Consider the following 18693-nt stretch of genomic DNA (forward strand, 5'->3'; position numbering starts at 1 on the left):
GATTATATCATGTAAGAATTTACATTAAATCCTTATAACAACTTGATACAAGGGAGTGACAAAACAACTAGAACTCAGAATGCCTGGGTTTTTATCCCAGTTCCAGCTCTGTGATCTTGGGTCAATCACAGCATCTTTCTGGACCTTAGAATGGCAATAACAACACCTGCTGTGATTACCTCCCAGAGCTGTTGTCAGGTGAAAGGAGCTTCAGCTCAGATCCAGTGGGCTGTGCTGGGAAGAAAGCAGCAGGATCCCTGGCTGAGGTGACGGGAAGACCAAGAAAGGAAGGAGGGAATGATACAGCCAGGAGCCAAGCAAAACTCTGAAGAAAGACAACATTTGAACAGCACTGCAGTGTAAAGTCTGGGTAGAGCACTCAATATCTGTTAAGTGTTTATCTGGCTTTGTGAGTGAGGTTGGTCAAATGGACACTGTCTGGAAACTGGAAACACTTATGTATTTTGACCCAAGCCAGCTCTGCAAGCTGTATGCTTTCATACGATGCGCCAGATACCCTTGGACAGCAATGCCACCAGCACTGCCACTGTCCTGTCCTTGTGATGTTCCCCTTATACTCCCAGTGTCTGGCATAGAGGAGGAATGTCCCATGGTTGTGAGTCCTGTGAACTGTGAAAAGGACTTGGTTTTGCCAAGTCTTTGGGAAATAATAGAGAGGACATTTGTCAGGAATAAGTTAAGAATACATTTTCCTGAGGTAGAATTGCAACTCTTAAAAGTCCTATTATTCCATCTCATAAATGTGAAAATCTACCATTTTGGGGCTAATTCCCCCAAATAAGAGTCAAGCATAAATAATTTTTTAAAAAGTTTTATTAAATCATTTAGACTTGAAAGAAGTCACAATAGTTAACACACTTGAGTGTGTTCTGTACACCACCAACCCAAATGGATTGATTTCATAATTTTCATAAATAAAAAATAAATGTATTTACAATGAAAAATAAAAAAAATGTTAGGCAAGTTAAATGATTAAACTGTTATCTACAATCAGTTTGGGGGAGAACCAACCTACAGGATTACATATAAGACACCTAAGATTTCATTAGGTTTAAAATGTCCAGAATAGAAGAAGTTAGTTGTAATATATGATTCATTTCTTACTATGGCTTTTTTTTTATCCCCAAAGCAGAACTTTCAACCAATTTACATAAAAAAGCTTCATTTTCCCTTTACTGGAGGTAAAAGTACAAAAAGCTCTTAAATTCTCTCTAGAACCATCTAAGGAATAAAGCTATTTAGTGCTACAAATATCATTACAAAACTAGCTATAGACATAAACCATTATACAATTTGTGCTACTAGTCCTCCAGAACAATGCAGATTCCTAATTTACCCACCAGGGACAAAAATGGAATCAGCTTTTTTGAGAATCATTTTCAAAATCACCATCAAATCTCTAGAAAACCTATTTCTAGAACATCATAGCTTCCACGTGATAACTTTTGTTCTTCTGTACTATAAAAATATTTCATTTTAATTCTCTCTTTATATTTTAGAAATTGCTTCTTTCTCCTTATAGAATTTGGCCAGCCAGTTTCAAGAGACCAATGAAGAAAAAGGACCACATATGAAAAGCACAGCAATACTTCTGCTTGAATGTAGCAAAATGCAAAGAGTTGACTCAAATTAGGTTATGCCTCAAAATCCAGTTTAAATTTGACTTAGAAAAAAAATACTAAAATAAAATTGAGCAAAGAACAAATTTTCAAGTCCACAGTTTTAGAAAGCCACATTCCTGAGAAGTGGGCCATTCTGTCACCTGTTTGGGCTGTGAGCACACCTTACACCTAACTACTTGGCAAAGGGCTGTGGGAGGTGCTTGCCTGTCTTGAATGTTTTGTTCCTGATGAGCTCAAGGAGCGAGATCTCTGTCTGAGCACTGTTTTTCCTGGAAGATCCAAGTCTTCAAATACAGCATTTTCAATGATATCTGTAGCTTCGGGCCGTTCCAGGGGGGATGGAGAGAGCATGTGCTGAACCATCACATACTGAAATACAAAAATTATTTTGTGAGAAAGGGGCTAGCTGCAGTCCCCAAACAGTCTTGTAAACCTCAGCACACCTTTTCTGTATTCTAAGCTTTGGGAGCTGTTCAGTCTCTAGCACGACTACTCTATGATCCACTGAAGTATCAAAGCAGCCATAAATAATACATCAATACACAGGCATGACTGTGCTCCAGTAAAATTTTATTGATAAAAACAGACAGCAGGCTGGATTCAGGCTGTGGGCCACTGTTTACCAACCTGTACTTTAAATAAACATGGACCATTTTGGGGTAATTAATTGTTTCTAACATAATAATGAGTCTTCAATCACATCCTTCAAACAATGACATAATCTGACGTCAAAAATAACTTCATCTTACAAGTGCATGTGAATCTATAATTATCTCAATAAAAATTTTAATAAAAATAAAATAAGAGGATCAGCATTTAATACCCTTTGATTTTTTTGAACCCCTTCAGTGTAGTGCACACTCTTGTGAGCTACCATTGCAATCAATTCACCAAGTTTGCAAAGTAAATGATAAAATGATATTTAGTGAAACATTTCATTTTAGATTCATGTATTTCCAAATACCTTATTACAAGGTCCATTTTTAATACAATCCTTGATCATATAATGTTGAAAGGTAAATGTTGACTTTTTCCAATTTGATAACTGACACATTCATTTACTTCAACTTTCTTCAAGAAAACTCATGATTTACCAATTTATAACATATACCAATACGTTTCTGGACCAAGCATATTACAAATTAAAAACAAACAAAAACTGCCCCCCCCCCCCGCCAAATAACTTCAAAGGGTCACTTACACACAATTTCACTCCCAAGGTTGGCTTAATTTTCCCTTCCCACACTTCTGAACCATTTACTCTGTCACTCCGAGTGGGATAACTCCAAAATTCATACACAATGGAAATGAAAGCTGCTTTTTTTATTTAAAAAAGAAATAACCCAGTTTTTAAGACTTCTCCTAAACTAAGACAAAGAGACTAATAGTGCAATAATAAGAGCAGCTACAGCAAGACAGAGAAAAGACTACTCCAGGGAGGGAGTAGCCTTACCGAAGTACCTATTTTTTAAGCAAAAGGTACAAACGTGTCATATAGGTTATTCAGCATAGAGTACAGAGCCTAGAATCACACAGTTCCAGGCTTTGATTTTAACAAGTTGTGTGTCTTGGGCACAGTTTCTTCTCCTCTCTAGTCTTTTGACTTTCTCATTTGTAAAATGCAGAAGTTGGCCAGTTGATTGCTAAGGACCCTTTAAAGTTCTAAATATGATTTTAAAGAAAATAAAATATGAGACACATACCTCATGTGGATATTTCTGAACAAATAGTAGTGGAAATTTGAGACTTCTTACATCACTTAAGGTCTAAAAAGAAAAAAAAGTTTTACGTATTTTTATGGTGTAGATCTATTTAAACATCATGATATTTTCTGATGCTAACAGAATGACTAAGAAGAAAGGGTGGACACTAAACAGATGGAAAACTTACAAACAGTGTTTCCTGATAGGATAATCTACCTACCTATCTATCTACTTGTCTATCTGAGTGCTTTCTAGGCACAGGTGTACTCTCTATCAAATCATCAAAATCTTGAAAATAATTTGGATATAATTATGCTTGAATCATGCAGGTAACCACTGATATCTGGATTTTAATTAAAATTGGAATTGGCCCAAATATAATTCAATCATTCATAAATACATTTTGTGCCCTATAGTGGATAACCTTGTCTAAGTCTCTAACTTCTTTGTATTTGACATAGAAAGAGCACAATTTGTTCTGTGTGTGAAGAAAACCAAATTAACAAGATTGTGCTACAAACTCACTATAAAACTAAGCTTTAGAAAATTCACTGGGAAATTTTCATACAAATCATTACTCTCTTTGTGTCCTGGTTTTCTTATTAATAAAACAAGGATATTAGGACTCGCTTTACAAGATTGCTTTGAGAATTAAATGAGGTATTCAAGTAAACCATTTAGCACGGTGCTTGATTCTGCTTTTATAGTTTTTAGACATGATATAAAGCAAGTCTTCACAGTTATTGACAAATAAGTGGCAGTATACATAAATAAAAATAAGAACTGAATTGGGGACTGTTATTTCCCACTAAAAGAAAATAGAAGTCTCACTAGAAGAATCTGTACTGTAGGCCTAGAAAGGAGGGTTTCATTTGGGCTCAAAGTGTTAATTTTTAAACACATCATACATTTAAAACAAAGGTTTTTATTTTAAAACTTAGAATAAAAAAAAAACCTTGGTATGGAAATGGAGTCCTTTCAACACAAAGCATGAAGCATAAAAAAAATATGATAAATTAAAGCAGAAAATGAAAACCTCTGCCCTCTGAAAAGACGCCATTAAGAAAATGAAAAAGCAAGCCACAGACTGGGAGAAAATATTCACAATACATGTATGACAAAGGACTTGTGTCTGGAATGTATACAGAACTCTTATATTTAAAATAAATAAGAAAAAACAAAAACCAGTAAGAGAATGGGCAAAACACTTAAGCAGACACTTCACAAAATAAGATATATGAGTGATCAGTGAGCACTTGACAGAGGCTCAAAGATATTAACCACCAAAGAAATGCAAACTAAAGCCACAGTGAGATTCCACGACACCATATTAGAATCTGAGGTTGTGTAGACTGAGAGCCTAAGCATTGGCAAGGATGTGTAGGAACTGGGACTCTCACCTGCTGCGGTGGGGAAGTAAAAAGGCACTTTCCTATTATCCAAGTACCTGCCCAGGACAAATGAAAATGTCCACACAAAGACTTGTTCATGAATGTTCATAGTAACTTGATTCTAACAGCCCTCCCAAATGCTCCCCATCAGGTGAGCAGATACCTGAACTGCAGGGTAATCATGCGGTAGAATTCAGCTTAGTAATAGAAAGGAGTGAACTACTGGTACATTAAAAAATATTAATGAATCTCAGAAGTTTCATGGTGCGTCAAAGAAGCTGGTCATAAAAGAATATACAGTATGACTCCATTTTTATAAACTCTAGAAAAGAGAAAGCAGAGGAATAACTGGGGTGGGGGTAGAGGCTTGAAGGAAAGGATGTTGATGGAAAGGAGCCCAAGGGAACTTGCTGGGGTGACAGAAATGTACTATATATTGATATACTGGTGATTACATGCATATATAAATCTATCAAAAACTCATCAAGATGTACACTTAAAGTGAATTAATTTTACTATATGTAAATTATGCCTCAACTAACTGACTAAAAAAACAAAATGGACTTGGCCAAATTACTGTATAATCTGTCTTACATTCACTCATGGATGCTTCAGAGGAGTTGTGACTAAATGTGGCAGAGTTTCCACATTTTCAGTAAAAATTTTCACTAGAACAACTATAAAAGAATGAAAAATGTGTAAGTTCACAGGATGAAGAGAATGGAAGAAAAGATGAAATTTTGGAGAGAGAAAGTGGATGGAAGAATGGCAACTAACTTAGCAAAGCAGAGGAAAGCAAACCTGCATGCTGACAGGAGATAATACCAGTGAAAAGGGAATTAGTCAGACGTGCAGAAGTGGCAGAGGGCAAGAGTAGGCCCAAGGTTGAAAACAGAATTGTCTAAAAGTTTATACATGGAATGACATATCCCTATGTAAACATATGAGATTTATTCTTTGGAGAAAATGAGCAAAAAAGTCCAAACTTGGAGTCACTCAACAGAGAGGAACTAGGTGTATGTTGGTGGGTGGGTGTGGAAAACAGTAAGATGAAGTGAAGATGAGCATTCTGAAGGTTAAGATGCTCCCCACCCCACCTGTATCCTTTCTTAGGCTGCAGAAAAACTGGGTCTAGAGAAAAGGCCTACAGACAGTGACATGTGGCAAGTGCTCACCCCATACTCTAAGGCAAGCACTGGACTGTAATCCTTACAGTGAAGTCACTTCCCATCATCATTTAGAGCCCTCTTCTTAAACATGAATGGACAGCTAAATTTCCAATATAAGGCCGACCAAGAAAATACTAAAGAGAAGGTGGAGGGGAGGAAGGGAGATGTCTGTGGCAATGCAATAGTCTGTATCTTGATTGCAGCATTGGTTACACAAATCTAAACACGAGATAAAATAATATAGAACTATACAGAACTATCTATACACACAGTACCGATGTACAACTTTCGGTATTGAAATTGTGCTATAATGATGTAAGATGTAACTATTGGGGGAAACTGGGTAAAGGGTACACTGTGCTATCTTTGCAACTTCCTATGAATCTATAATTTCAAAACAGAAAGGATTTTTTAAAAAGTACCCAGAGGAAAAAGACAATACGGGGAGAAGAAATATTTAAAGCATACATATAATTGAAATTCTCAGAGATAAGTGAAAACATTGAATCCATGAAAAAAAAAATAGGATGCTAAAATTGGATGGTAAACATAAAAAGGAAAATTGAAATAACAAGTCAAGGAACTTTTTTTTTTCGCATGGGCAGGCACCGGGAAACGAACCCAGGTCTCCTGCATGGCAGGTGAGAACTCTGCCTGCTGAGCCACCGTGGCCCTCAAGGAACTTCTAGAATGAATAGTACAAAAAGACAGAGAAATGGAAAATAGGAAGAAAAAAAATAAGACATTGACATGATTAAGTCAGGAGCTCAGGAAAATAAAACAGATAAATTAAAGAATTTAACAAAGAAATAATACAATAAATGTGTCAGAACTGAAGGACTCACATTTTCTAACTAAAAGGAACTATTCAAATGTTAAATGTAATATATGAGGGAAACAAAGAGCTATCAATGAAAGGACTGAATATGAGATCTCAGGGATAAAGGCAGAGCTCTGAAAGCTTCCAGAAGGAAAAACAAAGCAGGTCAAACAGGTCCCACATGAAATATCAGGTATCAGAACGGAATAAGCTTTTCAGCAGCAACACTGGAAACTATAAGGAAACAGGGCAACAATGCTTTCAAAATTCTTAAAGGAACTTACTTCCAAGCTAGGGTTATACACTCAGTCAAGCCATCAACTAAGTAAAGGATGGAATAAAATATATTTTCAGATACCTAAGGACTCTAAGACAGACATTGAGAACTCCTAAGGAAAAAAAAATAGAATACCTATAGGCTATATATGAGCACAGAAAATATTTTTTGGCACATAGCAGATATCGAACATTTGTCAAAAATTAACAGAGGTTCATAAAAACTAAGCAACTGAGAAAAGGCTTTCTGAAAAAAAAAAAAGACTTGTATAAGAAATAAAAGAAAGTCAAAGTATATCATTTGGCCTAGCACACAACAAATATTTGCATGGCCAAGATAAAGATAAATTCTGACTATTAATTTTACCCAAATTTTTAACTCAAGTACCTAAATTAAAAAATATTTTTATTAAAATAAAATTCACATAGCACTATTAATTTTACCAAAATTTTTAACTTAAGTACCTAAATTTAAAAATATTTTTATTAAAATAAAATTCACATAGCACGAAATTCACCATTTTAAAGTGTAAAGTTCAGTTTTCATTATATTCACAATGTTATACAATCCATCACTACCATCTAATTACAGAACATTTTCAGCACCCAAAAGGAAACTGGTACTCATAAGTAGTTGGTTCCCAGTTCCCTCTCTTCCCAGCAGCAGGCAATGGCTTTTCTAGCAGGCTTTGCCTTTTCTGGACAGTTTATATAAATGGAATCATGTCTGATCTTTTGTGCCTGGCTTCTTTCACTTGGCATAATGTTTTCAAGGTTCATCACGGTTATAGCACATGTCAGTACCACATTCCTATTTAGGGCTGAATAATAATCTACTGTATGGATATACAATATTTTGTTTATTATTCATTCATCCATCAGTCGATGGACATTTGGGTTGTTCATACTTTTTTGCTATTATGAATAATGCTGTTATGAATATTGTTATACAAGTTTTTGCATAGACACATGTTTCATTTCTCTTGGGTATATTTCTAGGAGTAGAATTTCTGGGTCAAATAGTAATTCTATGTTTGACTTTTTGAGGAACCACCAAACTGTTTAACAGCACCAATTTACATTTCCAACAACAATGAGGTTTCCAATTTTGGCACATCCTCTTTAATACTTTTTTCCTTTTTTGTTTTGGTTTATTATAGCCATCTTCATGGGTATGAAGTGGGATCTCACTGTGGCTTTGATCTGCATTTCCCTAATGAGTAATGATGTTGAGCAACTCGATGTACTTATTGGCCATTTGTATACCTCCTTTGGAGAAGTGTCTATTTAAAACCTTTGCCCAAGTTTTAATGGGGCTGCTTGTCTCTGTGTTGAGCTGCAATCATTCTTTATATATTCTGGATGCTAGATCCTTATCAGGTATATGATTTGCAAATATTTTCTCCCATTCTGAGCGTTGTCTTTTCACATTCTTGAGAGTGTTCTCTGATACACTTATAACTACATAAATTTTGATGCCATCTGATTCCTGACCCCCTATCATATGTTGCTACTGTTTTATTTTCCTTTCTGGAAGCCCTTTTAGGGCGTTTATTTCCAGTATTCTGAAATTTAGTTGTTTTGATTTGCCTTTTCTTTTTCCATTTATTGTTCAGAACACTTGGTCGTTCTTTCAGGTAGATATGAGTCTTTCGGTTCTATGTAAGAACTACATCCTCATCTACTGTGGTCAGAAGTTGACACTAAAGATCTAAAATCCATAAATTAAGAAATGGTGATGAGGGCATAAATTCTGGAAATGTAGAGTTAAGTACCAGGGACAACATCTATAAGAGGTGAGGGTGAGTATTTATTGAGGATAGAGGAAGATATGACAGAGGCCTACTTATAGAAGGCTTTTAGTACTATCTGCTTTTAAGGCAATGATCGTGGTTTATTTTGAGGGGGGAAAAAAGTTAGTTGTGCTTCATTTTTCAGCATTTAAATGTATGAGTATGTGGCTACTTGTTCTCTGGAAAATTCTTCTCTGACCAACCAAAACCATTACTACACTTGCCCATAATTACTCTGTTTAAGACATTGGTAAATTATGGCGAGTTTAAGCAGAACAAGGAACAATTCAACTCAAGTTTTGAAGACTGATGCTTTAAATGGAAGCAGAGTCTACAAATCCTCCCCAGATTGCTCATGTGGCCTTGTCCACTTCTAATCAGTCTGCTGGCATTAAAAATAGCTAAATATTGTTTTAAAACTCTTCTTTTTGTAAACTTTAGACTATGTTCTTTTTGCACTTTTTTGGAGAGAATGGTTACTTACCTTGACCCTTTCCATCTGTGTACTGAATGGGTACAGCAATTCAAACAGAATCAGGCCTAAAGAAAAGATGTCTACTTTGTGAGAGTAGTTGTTTCCATGAATCTGAAATCCCATATAAAGAAGAAAAATAAAAAAACAAATTAACACAGAGATAGTACAATTGATAATATAGCATTAGTAAATCCTAAAGTTTACTTAATCATCTCTTGGTTTAAATGTAATTGTACCTGTAAAAATGTCAGCAAAGAGTTAATCATCTTTCAAGTCTCTTTTCTGCAACTTGCTACACCAGGAGCAATTAAACCACTCAACATTACAGAAGGAAAGCCCAGGTACAGATCTGAGATATGCATCAGTAAAATGGGCCTGGCAGAAACCTGGAGCCTTGCAATGTTAAAAAAGTTTGTGGGAGCCAGTAAAAGCAGTTCATCTACCCTGGAGGTGAAGTTTTTCAAAGCAAGCACTATCTCAAGCAAATCTCTCATTTCCAATCATCTTTGTCTTCACCCATTTTTATGAGAAAATCTTCATTACTCCAAACCACTAATCAAAGGTGCTTAGCCCTCATTATAGTACTTAATTATGGACCACTTTACATTCCTAGTTGTATTTTTCATGCGTATATTTCTTATTCTTCACGACCAGATTATAAAGTCCTAGAGGGAAGGGAACTGCTTCTTTTGTACTCCCATCATCCAGCACTGGTCTAAGTATATAGAAGACCCTCAATAAATACTTATTTGTTAAGATGAACAATTGAATTACAAGTGAATACTCTATTAACTGAAGCTTCATTCAAATTAAAAGTGACCTCCTGGGACTCAGAGGAACCCTTTTATTTGCGAACATTACTTTAGGCACATAACTTGACACTTGAAGGGAACCCCTTTGGAAATGCTCTCTCCTTTGGGGCCTGTAGAGCCTTCTGCACTGGCACCCTGAAGTCCTGAGCGCAGCACAGCCAGCTCAGCAGAGCCTGGGGCAAGCAGAATTGTCTGGTGTTTGCCTTTTGACTGACATTCAGAGTCATTCACCCACCAGTATTTGCCAATACCTGCTGGCATTCTGCTTAGGTGATGGGGACTGAGTAATTAATGAAAGAGGGAAACTAGGTCCCTATTCTAATAGTTTATGTTTCAGAGGGAAAGAAAAAAAAGTAATTTCAGAGAGTTATAAATGTTACAAAAAGAATAAATAGGATAATCATATAGGCCCTGGCAGCCTGGTAGGGAGTGGAAGGAGGCTGGTTACTCTCAATGTCAGGGACACCTCTTCCTTACAAAGCAGTCAGATGAAATTCCTTTTATTTGGTTACTCCTATTTTGTTTCCACAATACTTAAAGGGTGAAGGTATATTTCCAGCCTTTTGAATAATAAATTTTTTAAAAAAATGTTTATTAACATTTTTTACTATGAATTCTGATACCTGCTTATATAGAAAAAGTAGAATACAAAAGAAGTCCAAAATACATCAAAAATCATTCCAAGTACCACTATCCCAAAGCAATGACTGCTAACATTTTATGACCCTTCTTTTTTGTCTTTCTTTCCTATGGATATATACAGCTTTAATTTTAGCTTTTACCCAGTCCTGGACATATCATTTGACAGGGACAATTCACTTATGTGGGACGAGAGATTTCTTTTTCTTCTTAAGCCAGTTTGGATACTTAGGGTTGCAAATAATCAATCACCTGTATATAATGGTCTCTGACAAATTAAAATCTCTGCTATTCCCTTTTCTAATTTCTAAATTCATTTGTGTTTTTCACTCTTAATTAATTTGCTAGAGAGGATTATCTGTTTTACTTAAAACTTTAAAAATCACCCATAATGTTGCTTTTTTAACTGTTTCACCTTGTTTTTCCCACCTTCTTGCTGGCCTCCACCCTCTTTCTTCCCCGAGGGTACTGATTATGCAGCAATGCAGCAATGTACTTTTATAATAAAGGCCTTTAAAGTATCTCTATCTCCAACTTTGATAGTTTCCTAGAAATTTCAATCTCTTCCATTTCTTTCATTATTTTCATAATACTTTTTATTAGTATTTTTGTTTCAACATTGTCCCATTAGTCATTAAGGAGGTTTCATGTATCCAGCTAACCAAAACAAAGTAATTTCTTTATTTGAAAATATGCTGTTATTTCCTTGTAGCCTAAAAGTTTTAAATGGAAGTATATCTTATTTTAACTTCTTCATCAATAAATTTTCAAATGCTAATTATATATAAGGCCTATAATATTTTTCATCCATCTTTCATTTTTAACCTTTCATTTTAGAAAAAAATTTTTAACCCAATTTGAAGTTTTCCCTTTCATGGTGAAATTTAAATATATTTATTTATTCATTTATTGTCATAACTAATATTTGACTTTAAAACTTTCTATTAAGTTTTATTCTGTTCTGTTATTTCTACACCTGTTCCTTTTGCTGTGCTTTGCTTTTATCTTCTGGAGTGACACATAGAAATATTTTTAATTTTACTAGCTGAATCTAATTACATCAAATAAAAATCCCTACTCCCACCATTACTTTCCTTGTTCTTACCCACTTCCATTTCCTAATCTTTGTTAATTTAATATGGGAGTTATAGCTTAATATAATGACCATATTTAAAAATATAAATCTTGTACCAAGAATATATTTTGGGGTTAACATTCAATTTCAATTTGGTTTCCATATTTACAAAAGCCATTGATACATACTGTTAATTGGTCTTGATGTCCATTGCCAATATTTTTAATACTGTAAGTTTCCTTACTTCACCAATTCAATTTTTTTTTTTTTTTTTTAACATGGGCAGGCACCGGGAATCGAACCCGGGTCCTCTGGCATCTCAGGCAAGCATTCCTGCCTGCTAAACCACCGTGGCCCACCCTTCACCAATTCAATTTTAATCTGTAATACATTTTGCTGTTTCAAAAATAAGTACATAATAAAAAAGTTTCCCTCCTACTCTTGCTCTCATCTACCTAGTTCCCACCAGCTACCTCCCCTCTGTCCACTGCCCCCATAACCATTCCTTTCTTGAACATTTTCTTTCTAGAGTTTTTTATATAAGTAATACATATTTACCTATGTTTTCTTTACACAAAAAGCAGCCCGGTATGCATACATATTTTGATTTATGAATGTATTTATTAATAAAGGAATTTATTATAAATTTATTTTATATGTAAAGTATATTTCATATATATGCATTTATATATAAATGAAATAAATATAAATTTATTTAAAAAATGTTTTAAATATAACTATTTTACAGATCCACCTGCTTAATTAAGCCAATTTGTTATCAGATAAATGTTATAAATATTATATAGTTTTAACTGTTTTTGTTACTCCCATCTTAATGTAAAATGTTCTTGGTTTAGATGAATTATATAGTCACTTTATCTACAGTTGCATTCATTTTCGTATTTTTGCTTTTTAAATTTGTTTTGTTTTAAATGGCTATATAAAATTATCTCATCTTTTTTTGCACATGAATAATTTCATAATCAGATACAAGACTGATAAATCACAACTTTTTCTTTTTCAAAACTGTACATATTGTTTTATTGTCTTCTGAGTTCACTACTGTAGAAAATAAGTCCTTAGACCATAACTGTTTTTTATATCTAAATACTTAGAATGTATTTTCTTTACCTTTGAAATTCAAGATATCTAAGTATAGGATTCCTTTAAAAGTCTTTAAAAATTAAAATAACAAAAAGAAAATTTTAAATATGAAAGAGAAATACTTGAATATTGCAAACAATTCAAAAAGTATAAAAGGGTACTGCACAATAGCAGAATAAACTCCCCCTCCTCAAAGGAGATACTTACTAGTCTCTGATAAACCCTTCCAAAGCTAGCCCAGGGGTTCTCAGAGTGTGGTCCATGGACCATGGGGATCCTGAAACCCCCAAAGGGACTCTACAAGGTCAAGACTATTTTCATAATCCCATAATAGTACTAAATTGGTAGTTGTTTTTTCACTATATTGATATCTGCATTGCTGGTCATTAGCATACATGAAGACAGCTTTACTTAAAATGTCCTTGCTCATGCAGTAAAAATGATTAGTCCTAGTAAATCCTGAGTCTTTTTTTTTTTCAGTAATACTTTATGGACTTTATTACTTAATTATGTTTGGAAATTCTTTTTTTCAATTTTTACTAATAAAACCAATCAACATACAATATGAACATTCTTTTTTTTTCATCATATCATTGTATATTCATCATCATGATAATTTCTTAGAACATTTGGATCAATTCATAAAAAGAAATAAAGAGAAAATAGAAAAAAAATTGATACATACCATACTCCTTACCCTTCCCTTTCCTTGATCACTAGCATTTCAATCTACTAAGTTTATTTTAACATTTGTTCCCCTTATTATTTATTTATTTTTAATCTGTATGTTTTATGCATCTGTCCATAACGTAGATGCAAGAAGCATCAGACAGAAGGTTTTCACAATCACACAGTCACATTGCGAAAGCTATATCATTATACAATCATCTTCAAGAAACATGGCTACTGGAACATAGCTCTACATTTTCAGGCATTTTCCTCCAGCCTCTCTGTTATGCCTGAACTCAAAAGGTGATTTCTATTTAATGCGTAAGAATAACCTCCAGGATAACCTCTCGACTCTGTTTGGAATCTCTCAGTCATTGACACTTCATGTTGTCTCATTTCTTCTCTCTTCCCCCTTTTGGTCGAGAAGGTGTTCTCAATCCCTTGGTGCTGAGTCCCAGCTCATTCTAGGATTTTTGTGCCACATTGCCAGTAAGGTAGACACCCCTGGGAGTCATGTTCCACGGAGAGAGGGGGAGGGCAATGAGTTTGCTTGTTTGTTGGCTGAGAGAGTAAACCCTGACTCTTAAGTATTATATCTTTCTAATATGACAAAATGGTAAGTATTCAAAAAGTATCTCTATTCTATTCCAAACTATAGTGGTTGTCTCAAGAAAAAGGATTCATGCAATGCTTGCTCTTTACATGCAATACCATTTTGACTTGACATAATGGCTGCCTATAATCCATGGTTGTTTAAATTTGGGTATCTGATTCATATTTCTTAAAGATAAAGTAAGGATGGCACTTTAAGGCAAATGGACAGTATTTGTAGATAAAAGGTGAGCTTTCAAGTGAAAATTTGAATTTTGGAAAATTTTATTCATCACTATGAACCTGATAAAAGTCCAATATTAAAGCCTTTTCTGACAAAATGCACAGTGATACTAATCAGTATAACTTCTATTGTATAATGAAATGTGACAGCTTTTCCAAAAGCATAACTCAGGGAACCAATAGTTTCCAAACAACCAATGCACAATGCTATAAAACCACAAACTGGTAAGAGAATCATTCAAAGTACAAAATGGACCAAAGATATTAATGTAATAGTACAAAATGTTCACTAATGTGGTTTCACATTCAACAGTGCAAATCACTTTTAAGAAATTACTGTTGAATTTTGATATAGTATCAGAGATAACCTACAATGACCTAGAAAGTATATACCCCTCCTTCCAAATACATGTCTGTGTAAAGACAGATTTCTTTCACATACTTCAACCAAAGCAACATATTGCAACAGACTGAATACAGTAGCAGATATGTGAATCCGGTTCTTTTATATAAATCAGATATTAAAGATTTGTAAAAATGTAAAGAAATGCCACTCTTCTCACTCATTTTTTTGGAAAATATTTTTCATAAAAATATATTAAGATGGAGTCGGTTTGATATTGTTATTTTTAATGAAATTAATAAAATACAAATTTCTCAATTTTAATTTCTAAAATGGCAAATATCGATAGATAAAAGTCCATAAGGGAGACACAGTTCTAGCATGCACACAAAGGGCCCCGAACCTTAGACTAGCACACACCAGAGTTACGCCTCCCAGACCAGTGCACGCCACAACTACAACCTCCCTGGCTGCTGGTCACCCATGTTCACAAGCACCAGTGTAACATCTCAAACCTGTGCCCATACCTGCCCTGAAACAAATCACCATACTGACTATTCCACCCCGTGCCCTGCTCCCTGCTGTACAACCATCCTGCAAACACAAGTCCTTAGACTACTGAAAGAAATCAACTCCCGAAGTAAATCAATCAAGATATTTACATGCAACGAAGGCAGCAGCAGATTACTAAGCATATCACAATGAAGACAGATATAGCCCGGCCTAATGACCAAATTAAAACACCAGAGGAGACACAGATGTTGAAACAACTAATCAGAGATGTTCATACAACTCTACTTAATAAAATAAGTGGGACGGCAAATAACATAAAGGAGATCAAGAAGACAGTAGAAGAGCACAAAGAGGAATTTGAAAGAGTATTAGAAAAATAGTGGAACTCACAGAGATTAAAGACCCTGTTGACCAAATAAACATACTAAAGGTACACAACACCAGACTTGAAGAGACTGAAGAAAGAATAAGTGATACAGAGGACAGAATTGACTTTGAAGACGCAAAACAGCAAATGGCAAAAAAGATGGAAAGAACTGAATGGGAACTCAGGTAAATGACAGACAAAACAAAGGGTTCAAAAAGAAGAATGATTGGTGTCCCAGAAGGAGAAGAGAGGAGTAAAGGGCTAGGAAGAGTAGTTGAGGATATAATGGGGGAAAACTTCCCAACCCTTATAAAGGACATAAATATACAAGTCAAAGAAGCCCCATGAACTTCAAACAATAAATCCAAATAGGCCTTCCCCAAGGCACCTACTAATTAGTCTGTCAAATGCTGAAGAGAAGCAGAAAATCCTCAAAGCGGCAAGAGAAAAGTAATCTACTACATACCAGGGAAAACAAATGTGCTGGTTTGAAAGGATGGATGGACCCTAGGAAAGCCATGTTTTAATCAAAATCCCATTTCATAAAGGCAGAATAATCCTTATTCAATATGGTATGTATGAGATCAAGATTGTTTGTTAAACTGGATTACGTGACGACATGTCTCCATCCATTTGGGTGGGTCTTGATTAGTTTCTGAAGTCCTATAAAAGAGGAAACATCTTGGAGAAAGAGAGATTCAGGGAGAGGAGAGTAGAATGACATAGCCATGAGAAGCAGAGTCCACCAGTCAGTGACGTTTGAAGATGAAGAAGGAAAATGTCTCCAGGGAAGCTTCATGAAACAGGAAGCCAGGAGAAGAAGCTAGCAGATGATGCTGTGTTCACCATGTGTCCTTCCAGATGAGAGAGGAACCCTGACTGTGTTCACCATGTGCCTTTCCAGATGGAGAAACTCTGACTGTGTTTGTCATTGGCCTTCTCACTTGAGAGAGAAACCCTGAACTTCATTGGCCTTTTTGAACCAAGGTATCTTTCCCAGAAATGCCTCAGGTTGGACATTTCTATAGACTTGTTTTAATTGGGACATTTTCTCAGCCTTAGAACTGTAAACTAGCATGATTAAATTCCCCCTTTTTAAAAGCCGTTCCTTTTCTGGTATATTGCATTCTGGCAGCTAGCAAACTAGAACAACAAATAAGACTGAGTTCAGACTACTCAACTAGTAGCCTAGAGGCGAGAAGGCAGGTATGATATATTCAAGAACCTGAAAGAGAAAGACTTCCAGCCAAGAATTCTGTACCCAGCCAACTGTCCTTCAAAACTGAGGGTGAGGGTGGGCCGCGGTGGCTCAGCGGGCAAAGTGCTTGCCTGCTATGCCGGAGGACCTCGGTTCGATTCCCGGCCCCAGCCCATGTAACAAAAACGGAAAAACAAAATACAATAAAGCAAGAAAATGTTTGGAAATGTTTCCCTTTCTTCCTTCCTTCCTTCCTTCTATCCTTCCTTCCTTCTCTCTGTCTTTCCTTTAAAAAAAAAAAAAAAAACTGAGGGTGAGATTAAACTTTTCACAGACGATGAAGTTCTGAAAGAATTTGTCAACAAGAGACCAGCCCTACAAGAAATACTAAAAGGAGTTTTGCCAGCTGAAAAAAAAAGGCAGGAGAGAGAGGTCTGGAGGAGGGCACAGAATTGAAGATTACCACTAAACGTAATTTAAAGAACACAAAGAGAAAGAGGGAAAAGAATATATAGATCTGACAAATAAAATAAAAAAAATAAGATGGTGGAATCAAAAAACGCCTTTTCAGTAATAACTTTGAATGTTAATGGACTAATCTTACCAATGAAAAGATACAGATTGGCAGAATGGATTAAGAAACATAATCCAGCTATATGTTGCTTATAAGAGACTCCTCTTAGACACAAGGATACAAATAGATAGAAAGTGAAAGGATGGAAAAAGATTTTCCACAAAGGTTGTAATCAAAAGAAAGCAAGAGGAGCTGTACTAATATCAGACAAAATAGACTTTAAATGTAAAGACATCATGAGAGACAAAGAAGGACACTATATGCTAATTAAAGGGTCAGTTCACCGAGAAGATATAACAATCATAAATATTTATGCTTCCAATCAAGGAGCACCACAGCACATGAGACAGACATTGGCAAAACTGAAGGGAGTGATAGATGTCTCAACAATAACAGTAGGAGACTTCAACATACCACTCTCCTCTATAGATAGAACAGCCAGACAGAAGATCAACAAGGAAACAGAGAAGTTAAACAACTTGATAAATGAATTAGACCTAACAGACAAATATAGGTCATTGTACCCCAAAGCACAAAGTTATACATTCTTCTCTAGTCCTCACAGAACATTCTCCAGGATAGATCATTTGCTGGGGCACAAATCAACTCTTTATAATCAAAACACTTTCTCTGATAACAATGGGATGAAGCTGGATCTCAATAACCACCAAAGAATGAGAATATTCACAAATATATGGAGATTAAATGACACACTCTTAAACAACCAGTGGGTCAAAGAAGAAATTGCTAGACAAATCAGTAGCTATTTGGAGATGAATGAAAATGAGAACACAACTTAAAACTCATGGGATGAGGCAAAGGCTGTGCTGAGAGGGAAATTTATTGCCTAAAAGGCTTATATTAAAACACAAGAAAGAGCAAATATTGAGAACTTAATAGCACATCTGGAGATGTGCTAGTTTAACAGCAAACTAACCCCAAAGCAAACAGGAGAAGAGAAATAACAAAGATTGAAGCAGAGATAAATAAATGGGAGAACAAACGAACAACAGAAAAAATCAATAAAACCAAAAGTTGGTTCTTTGAGAAAATAAATAAAATTGATGGGCTACTAGCAAACTGACAAAGAAAAAGAGAGGATGCAAATAAACAAAATGAGAAATGAGAAGGGGTGTGTTACCACAGACCCTGAAGAAATAAAAGAAATCATAAGAGGATACTATGAACAATTATACACCAACAAACTAGACAATGTAGATGAAATGGACAAATTCCTGGAGACACACAAACAAGCTACACTGACTCAGGAAGAAATAGAAGATCTCAACAAACCA

The 18693-nt window shown here is 35.2% G+C and overlaps 1 protein-coding gene across 2 annotated transcripts in view; it reads right to left on the reverse strand.

Annotated features, from left to right (window-relative positions):
- Positions 1 to 816: 816 nt before the first annotated feature.
- Positions 817 to 18693, reverse strand: part of EIF2AK3 (eukaryotic translation initiation factor 2 alpha kinase 3) — a 99312-nt gene continuing 81435 nt past the window's right edge. For both annotated transcript variants that reach the window (XM_077134880.1, XM_077134881.1), the window contains 3 exons: positions 9280 to 9381; positions 3347 to 3409; positions 817 to 2012 (listed from right to left, as the gene is read on the reverse strand). In XM_077134880.1, the coding sequence (XP_076990995.1) occupies positions 1812 to 2012; positions 3347 to 3409; positions 9280 to 9381 (366 nt within the window). In that variant the 3' untranslated portion in view covers positions 817 to 1811. The remainder of the gene's footprint in view (positions 2013 to 3346; positions 3410 to 9279; positions 9382 to 18693) is intronic.

This window comes from Tamandua tetradactyla, chromosome 17, assembly GCF_023851605.1.
Source record: "Tamandua tetradactyla isolate mTamTet1 chromosome 17, mTamTet1.pri, whole genome shotgun sequence".
Classification (NCBI taxonomy): Eukaryota; Metazoa; Chordata; class Mammalia; order Pilosa; family Myrmecophagidae; genus Tamandua; species Tamandua tetradactyla.